Source organism: Triticum urartu, chromosome 3 (assembly GCF_003073215.2).
Source record: "Triticum urartu cultivar G1812 chromosome 3, Tu2.1, whole genome shotgun sequence".
Lineage (NCBI taxonomy): Eukaryota > Viridiplantae > Streptophyta > Magnoliopsida > Poales > Poaceae > Triticum > Triticum urartu.
The window spans coordinates 723,614,384-723,623,311 of NC_053024.1; the positions used below are offsets into that span (position 1 = coordinate 723,614,384).

At 45.3% G+C, this 8,928-nt stretch overlaps 1 protein-coding gene and 1 long non-coding RNA gene across 2 annotated transcripts; both read right to left on the bottom strand.

The window, feature by feature from the left end:
* Positions 1-4,994: 4,994 nt before the first annotated feature.
* LOC125546229 lies at positions 4,995-5,582 on the bottom strand. The gene is made up of 4 exons (XR_007300494.1): positions 5,513-5,582; positions 5,380-5,412; positions 5,225-5,275; positions 4,995-5,135 (listed from the first exon to the last, which is right to left on the bottom strand). It is a non-coding gene; the product is annotated as an uncharacterized LOC125546229 (long non-coding RNA).
* Positions 5,040-7,853, bottom strand: LOC125547321. The gene is made up of 9 exons (XM_048711243.1): positions 7,281-7,853; positions 6,996-7,187; positions 6,242-6,355; positions 6,117-6,152; positions 5,928-6,023; positions 5,748-5,840; positions 5,513-5,629; positions 5,374-5,412; positions 5,040-5,135 (listed from the first exon to the last, which is right to left on the bottom strand). The coding sequence occupies exons 1-9, from the start codon at positions 7,851-7,853 to the stop codon at positions 5,040-5,042; spliced, it is 1,356 nt and encodes a 451-aa protein (XP_048567200.1).
* Between the last annotated feature and the right edge of the window lie 1,075 nt (positions 7,854-8,928).

Below are 8,928 nucleotides of genomic sequence, written 5' to 3' on the forward strand. Positions count from 1 at the left end.
AAGAAACTCGTTACTGGCTGCAAGAGTGCAGATTAAGTCTATGTGCATCACTGAACTGAAAGTTGTGAATACAAATATACTTACAAGTTAGGAAGAACTAGCCGTTGGTAGTCGCTCAAGGACGCAAGTAAACAGAGGTCTGAGTCGAAATACCAGCCAAAGGCGCCATCATGCTGGTAAGAAGAGAAGTATTTATTCTCCAAGGCAAGCTCCGGAGGGTACTTGTGTTCAAATGTTGCTTCATCTAGCTCGTCTATAGGCTTTCCTTTCAACAGCTGCACATATGGACAGATGCTCGTGCGTGTATATGATTAACTAGATCGTCACCGGCGCGCGTTGCTGCGCCCGTCAATTTTGACATTATAATATTAGTGATTGATGCAATTATATCTAAATGTACTCATTTAATCATCATATAATCACACATTATATTTAACATGCTCAACCTATGAATCATGTTGTTTGACCCAAAATTTAACTGACGGTGTGTGCGTTTGTGCCTGTTTATTTTTTCACGAGCATGTTAGTTATTGGTGGAACAAATATTTAAGTTGATTATTATGCTCCTAGGAATGTGTTAGATGTTAAGAGGTTGGCAATAGTATGATTTTGTATCAGAATACTCCCTTCTTTTGGGTTTATTGGGCGCTCTTTACTTCATTGACAATATATTTGTATACTTTCAACCATTCCTGCATTAAGAATTTTCTAAAGATCAGATGTTACACTTATACTATTGTACAACACATCAATATTCAGGTCATAACATAATGAACCTACACTGATTTTAATTGAATAGAAAATGAGGAATACGAGCATCCATATTGTGCAAATTACAGGTCGCTAACATGTTAATTTTATCCAAACTGATTCAACTTACTGGAATCCAATAAGGAATAGAACAATGGCACTAACATTTCATTTTCCATATAGAAACAATTCAACTTACTGGCACTAACCTTAGTAAAATTAACCGATCCATTCATACAATCAGTTTCCCCACGAAGGCAAAGTAATAATGTGTGCAACCCAAGAGGGGACTTAACACTATTTATCAAACAAAGCTTAGTGGAGTCAAACTCATCTCATAGCTCTAGCAGCATGCGTTATGCACAACCAAACTGCATCTTGCAGTCAAGTACCTGCAGTAGCTTCTGATTTCCCTGCTCGGACTTTAGCATCCACGCCAAGAAAATATACTTAACAGGTCAACAATTTTTGGGGTATACATCATGTTCATCCTACGTGGATGCGGTCATAGGTACTGCTCATTTGTTAGACTCAAGTCTGGTCAGCAACTGCCACATGTATTCCATTGTGTTCGCTGCAAAAATAGAAATAGCATGAATTCTTAAAAGGCAAAATTGCAAGCTTTGCATTACCTGTAAAGTCGACTATCAAATAGAACAAGGACCAAGTACAAAGACAGAGATAATGTACAGGTTCAGCTTCTCAATCGAATTCACTCCATACAGAGAGATGTGCTCCTGTAGCTAACATTCATTCTACATAAGGCCCCATTTAGTATATCTGATCAAATGGCCAGAGCTAATGAACTCGGCACCTACTCAAATTCTGCTCCACCACCTACTCAAATTCCACTCCACCTGCTCCCATTTATTCCTCTCCTCTGTCCATAATTACGATCTTCTCTCTTTCCTGACATGAACAATATACTACATAAATATTTGGTGTATCATAAAATGGACTACATCTGCTTGTAGTCTCACATGTTTCAATTTTTTTTTTACAATATGCCGATGCAGCCCTACACGATAAATTGCATTCTTGTACTACTTCTCTATCCCCAACTTCTAACTCGTCTTTGTTATGTTCAGATAAATGATTTCATGACGATGTCCTAATCTAGAGTACATATTTTGCTGTAATACGTAAAGCTGATAAGAATAGAGATTATCCTGAAACCAATTGATGTTTGACCTAAACTGAAGCAAAATCTTGAAAAAAGAAATCAAGCATCAACAACACAGTAGTAGTTGATCAAGAATTCTATTGACAAATAAAGTGTTCATTGTACCCTTATGTACAAGGTTTTACCTGATTGATAGGTATTTTAGATGTCCCAATCTGACTGAGGGGTGGATTTCGGTCACCTAAGCTTTGTGCAATATCTCCTCACCAGCGTGAAACAACAGTCACCACCTGCACGGAATAGGAATGGGAAGATATTAACATGGGTGGAAGAAGGGATAGTACAGGAAAGGGGCAAAACAAAGACAGAGGCCGACCTAGCCGAGAACTGTGCTGCCAGGGTAAGACAGTGATTCAGTAGAAAAGGAGCAAGGACGGTCATTGAGAGGGACAAGCGAGGGAGCTTATATTATTACAGTACAACACAGGTTGGAAAATAGAAAGACACCCACCTTCATTAATCGCCGTCAACGACGGGCATACATCATCCACCATGAACGACTCTAGAAACTGAAGACTAATTGCCTTTCTTCAAATCCCAAAGGATCACACGCGTCAGATGGACCCCCTCGTAGACGGATCGCGTGCGTCGGTTGTATCCAAGGATCCGCGCATCGCCTGCATCGCGCTCGGCTGGATCGAGCCAGTCAACCCCGTTGACCTTCCATCTGGCAGCGATCGAACGCATTTTCTTCGGGAGGTTACCTGTCCAAAACCATTTTCAGATGATGAACTGTTGAGAAAAAGACTTGACAGTACGAAGCTCCAGAATCTACTCAAATCAATCGACCAAGATCACATGTACGACATGAGAGGATATGAGGATATTTTCTTTCAGAGGATATGAGGACAATGTAATTTTTTCATGTAATTTACAGGAAAGATACCTGAGCATGATGCTGAATAAGATGTTGATGCCGAGTGTAGAGGGTGTGGAAAGACTCGCAGGGGTGAAGCATTATATAGTAGCACTGACCATAGGAAACGATTGTAACATTACCAGGCATGAATAGGCCATGATTGCGAGATTCAAGAGAGAGCAGAGCCGTTTCATGCAGACGAGGCATCTGCCATTATCGCCCTCGTCCCCAATTTTCTTTAGCTGCATCGTGTGCCTCGTCGCTTGAGCTCTCAACTGCATCGGCAGGACTCGGACCGCATCGTCCGCCTCTTCGCTTCAGCTCTGGACTGCAACGTCTGGACCCGGATCCTGCTTCTCCGGTCGATCTCAGCGCACAAATGTACTTGCCTCGGTCCATCACGCACCTCAGGTGGACCGCATCGACCGAAGCGGCGGCTCGTCTGTGCGGCTCAAATCCGGACCGGATGAATTGGATCTTTGAGCGCCTGGAATCCGGACTCGATGGATTCGACCGCGTCTCCACTCGAGAAGACCGGATGAATTGCCTTTTCTCTGCTCCTACAACCCGGGGTGGATGGATTCGGTGCGGTCGCTCCCGCTGTGCTGGAATCGAGACTTTTTTTTCACGCAACCGAATCGGGAGTGGAGGACACGCTCGCAAGCCCAGTATTGGAGTCCTTTTGCGTTGGAATGGGCCTGGCGGCTGTCCGAAGGCCCAGTGCACAAGAGGCCTTCGTTTCGGCCTCTGGAGGAGCAGCCCACATGACAGCTGGGCCAGATTAAACAGAGTGCGGGTTAGATTGTGTTACCATGAGATCTGATGGCCAGAATCTCTCAGATCACGAAATTGGACGGCCTAAAACTCAAATCGCTGTGAGGGCTGGGTTTAGGCTCAGTTTTACTGTCCTTAATTGATCTCGATAGACATATAGGAGCATCTCGCGACGCGAGGATCTCATGGTACCTGGACTCGTAACAGCAAGCTGGCCCGGTGTCCGGTGGCTCGTCGAGGAATCAGGACGGCGAGGCGCTGTGGTCAGTGGTCACCGGCATTCGTGCGGCTGCTGCTGCCGCCGTCCGACGAGTAAGTTTTGACGGGGAAGCCAGGCAGCGATGCACCCTCACTGTGGCACCGGCGGGACCCCTGCGCGACGGCCGTGCTTCTTGTGCGGCATCTGGTCCACGATCAGCCAGGGCTTTGTGGAGATGACGGGGCGGGGTCGCCGCCGTGCTTCCTGGTGGACCGCCGGCGATCGCACGTGATTGGGCAGCCGGCGGACCAGGGTTTGCTGCAGAGGAGGGCGCCAAACACAATTAGGCATGTCTCCTATTGTGCATTTGGACAAATTTTCAGCAAATGGCAACTAAAATTCATCTGAAAATTGTCAAGATAGGGTGCCTAGCATTTTGTATTAATAAATTTTGAGAAAAATCCACATTTCAATCCCAAACTAACCACTATGTTTAATTTACAACCTTAAACTCCGAAACTGGTCAAAATACGCTCTCAACTTACCACAAGGGTCAAAGCGCAACCCTGGTCCCGGTTTTGCATTGGTCAAGAAATTTTGACCGCGGTCAATGTTGATTGGGCACCGACAACTAAGCTAGCAGGGTTGAGAGGACCGGAAAAGGTGGATAGTTCTTTCTCCGCCTGACTCGCCCCGACTTGGATCCCCAACTCTTCTTGTAACAACAGTCGCCGCCGCCGCTGCCCGTGATTACAGCCGGCAACTGGCAACTGGGGTCGCTGCATCTCCGTGGCCCTTTTTTTGGGTACCCGCAAGCCAGCTCGAGCCCCGTTCCATCCCATCAGAGTCGAACTGCGCCACGTCGTCGACCATCTCTTGTAACCTGCTAAACAATGCAATCCGGAGACCTTGTGGGAGGTGATGACATGTTGTGTCATCCCGCATAACATGATGTGGAGGATGAGGGTGAGGATGCTGGGACAACTCTTGAATTTGAGAACATGGGTGAGCCTATCAATGTTATTTCTATCCATGTCAATGACCTGTTTGTGATTGATGAATACAGTGACCCAAAGTGTTTTCTTTAACAAAAGATCCCATCCCACAATTCCATAGTACGAACCATATCGTGGCGGATCTCGAGGCACATTTTAATAAGCTGGGTAACGTATCAACAATTTGCTCAAAGGGCACGTCATATATATAAAGCCCACATGTACATGGGCATCTAATGCCAAGAGATCACCACGGACGCCAGCAACAAACAAACACAGCTACGCTGGTATCTCGGCCCTGGGAATGATTCCCAAGACTTCTGCAACCTGGAGCTTCCTCCTGGCGTACTGTGCATACGTCTTTGGTAACGCACGCTGAAATTGGAAAAGAATGAGCTATTATTACATACAAAACCTGCAAGGGCAAACAATAATTTTTGCCTTCCAATATCTATACAACCGACCTTGTAATTAATTTCCTGTGCAATCAACTCTTGGACTCTTCGATCTGGAAGCTATATATATATACATACACCAAGGAGAGACATCAGACGATGATTATATATAGTAACAGATTCCAATGGATTGCTAGACCACACCATACTATACTTACATTTACTTCCTTACTAATGCCTTCTGTGCACCGGCGGAACTGCAAGGAAAGATGATTAAAGCATTTGCATTGTAAGAGATACTAATAATTAACCAATGAAAACACATACAGAACTCCTATGAACAAAAAGAGAACCTACTTGTCGCTCCAGTTGCAAAAAACCGCCGGGCCGCTCCAGCTCAGCCTTCAAAGTATGTTGGCACGATGGAACCACATTCTCATTGTAAACATCCTGCAGAGCATCTCTGAAAGACGTCTAGAAGTTGTCCAACAAAGAAGAAAACACCAACACCAAGCATATACAGGGTTAGAAAGCATTGGCAATCCCGATCAATAATTATAAACTGTTGTTAGTTCTGATGTACAATGCTGACCTGACCCTCATTGACCCGCTTCCAAATCTCAAGAAAGGCACGGTCAAGACCTTCCACAAACAGACGATAAAGGCGAGTCCTCCATACATACTCCTAAATTTAATCAAAAGATTGCAATTGTTAGATACAATCATAACTAGAGCTGACCATCTAAATGAGCAAGCGACAAAGGAATCGTACCTCGAAACCATGACATGCTAGATCCAAATCAATGTTGGTGAACCCACTGACAATCTTAACTGATTGGTAGAAACCTTTACAGCGCATTGGCTCCCACTAAATAGTAGAACTGAGAAATTATTGTGATGCTACAATGCGTATGTAAGATTAGTTGTCATTCCATGGTTTTGAGAGGTCATATAGGCCTACCTCGAGAAAATCTTTAAGCACATGATTTTCAAGCCACTGTTAAGAAGAGAAGGTTGTTAGTCCAATTTCTTTTTTACTGAACAGAGTTTTAAACTTGGACTGGCTGATCATTGCACCATGAATACCTTCATTTCCTTGACCATCTTTTCCCAGTACAGCACATACTCTCTATCAGCATCAGGGGTGTTATAAAACGCTTTGTACTGACTCCATCTGTCATATTCATACTCATTCCGAGCCTGCACCAGAAAGGAAGGGAAGCGGCATATCACAGCTGTCCTGAGAATAACAAGCTGGGCACTGGTTACAGTACTTTCGCACTTAAAAAAATTCCAAAAAAAAACAGTATTGTAACATGTAAAATATATGGGGCCTAGGGATATCAGGCAAAAATCTGGTTACACATACAGAAAAAGTATGGTACTCGTATTTGGGAGTTGTCTGCATGTGATTTTTTTAGGACTTGCTCCGTGCAAAAAATGCATCAGTATAATAAACTCTCAGGGAAGAAGTTATAATTCTTTTGTCTTTTTCTTCTACCGTGCACAGTTTATGAGATTTTCCATAATTTATTGCAAACACACATATTTTAAGCCGTGTTTAATCTCCAGAGGATGTGACGTTCATAGTTTTATTTTTGCATTTCGGCAAGAACCTCAAGCCCCTGGAACAAAGAGGTTACTCACACAAAGCCAAGCTATAAAAACAATGAGAAATTGCAGTCATCATTCATTAACTAACCAAGCAGTTAGAGAAATATTTGTGGTCACCCATTCAAAGGTAAGAAGAGAAGAAGAAATTGGTTACTGGCCGCATGAGCACAGATTAAGTGTATATGCATCACTCAGTTCAAAGTTGTGAATACACAGATATACTTACACGGTTAGGAAGGACTAGCCGCTGGTAGTCGCTCAAGTTTGCAAGTAAACAGAGGTCGGAGTCGAAATACCAGCCAAAGGCGCTATCATGATGGCAAGGATAGAAGAAGTCATTCTCCAAGGCAAGCTCCATAGGGTACTTGGATTCCAATGCAGCTTCTTCTAGCTCGTCGACAGGCTTTCCTAACAACAACTACACAGATCGATGGACAGACGAATAAGGTAGATAAGATGGTGTATATTCTTGATTGCGATAGACAGATAGGTGTGGTGATATGGGACTAACCAGGTAAGCTTTGAAGCGATAACGTTTATACTTGGCAAGGAGGCTGTCCAACTGCTCTTGATCCAGTCCAGTCTTAGTGTCAATTTCAGCAGGTCTGCGAGTCTTTAGTTGTCCGGAGTACTTGGCGAATTCCTCCGCAGTGATATCATCGCCCGAGTCCTCTCCAAAGTATGTATCTCCAACATCTGGTCCTTGGGGTTCGCTCAAGAACCTGTGGGCTTGATATTCTACTAGGGCAGCCCGCAGCTCATCGTCATAGAAATTAGAACGAGCGAGGATTTGGACGATTTCATCCGAAGGAAGATTTGGTCTGTCGACGGCGACGCCGGCTTGTAACTGCAACCGGGCGAGGCGCGAGGCGAGGATCTCATGGTACCTGGACTGGCGGGCCGGCCAGGCGACCGGCGGCTCGTCCAAGGATCCGGACGGCGGCGCGCTGGATGTCGTGCGGCTGCTATCCGAGTGGACAAGGGATCCAGATAATGATGCGCCTTCTTCACCACGGCGCCGGCGGGAGGGTCCTTCGCGAGGAGACCTCCTGCGGCGGCGGCGCCTCTTCTGCGGCATCGGCATCTGATCGGCGATCACAGGGGTCGAACCGTTGTGACGGCGATCACATGGTTCGGTTCACAGACCGTGTCCTTACCCAGGCTGGGCCTAAATGAAAGCAGGCCCAAATTTTCTTCCGGTATACCTTGACGTTTTTTAACAAAAGTACTCGTAGAAGAGACCCTTTGGTCTCGATCAAACAATGATGGCTCCAGCTGGAGCTACAGTTAGCGATTGTTCCAGCTGGAGCTACAGTTATGAGTCCCCCTCTGAAGATAAATCCCAAGAGAACCAGGACAGGTCAAGACGGTAAAGATGGCACAACCTTGACAGCAAAAAGCATTTTGGCGGGCCCTCTGGATGGTCGCCTCCGAGCCCAATGAGTTATTTCTGCTGGAACTGTCACGGTGTGGGCAAAGCTGCGGCAGTGGGAACTTCGCGATATCGCGAGGAAGTTTGTCCCTGCCGTGTTATGCATCGTTGAAACACGGATTAGTGGAACACGTGTATAAGCACTAGCTAGTACTTTGGGATATGATAAAAGTTATGCAGTAGATGGTCAAGGTAGAAGTGGTGGCATTGGTTTTTTTTTTGGAATAATTCCATTCGAGTTGAGATCTTGGGTGATTCGGCTTATTATATAGATGCAAAGATAGAAGAGGGAGGTCATGATCCATGGAGATTAACCTGTGTATATGGTGAAGCTCACAAACCTTCGACACCAAACATGGGATCTTTTGATGGGGATAGCTACTTTGAGTCCTCTCCCATGGGTATGCTTGGGGGATTTTAATGAAGTGTTATGCCCAGAAGAAAATGTTGGAGTTGCTAATCGCAGTAACGCTCGGAACTAGCGATTCAAAGATACGGTTGATGTTTGCATGTTGCTCGATTTAGGCTAACAAGGCCATTTTTGGACTTTTGAGAAAAAAAGTGGCGGGGGGCTCCTACACTCGGGAGAGGCTGGAAAGAGCCCTCGCAAACGCGGATTGGGTCACTAGATACCCTATGGAATGCCTAACACACTTGACGGCGGCGGCGGCCGACCATGCAGCAATTCTGCTTGAGCTAGAGGAGGCACAAGTACATCCAGGAGGTA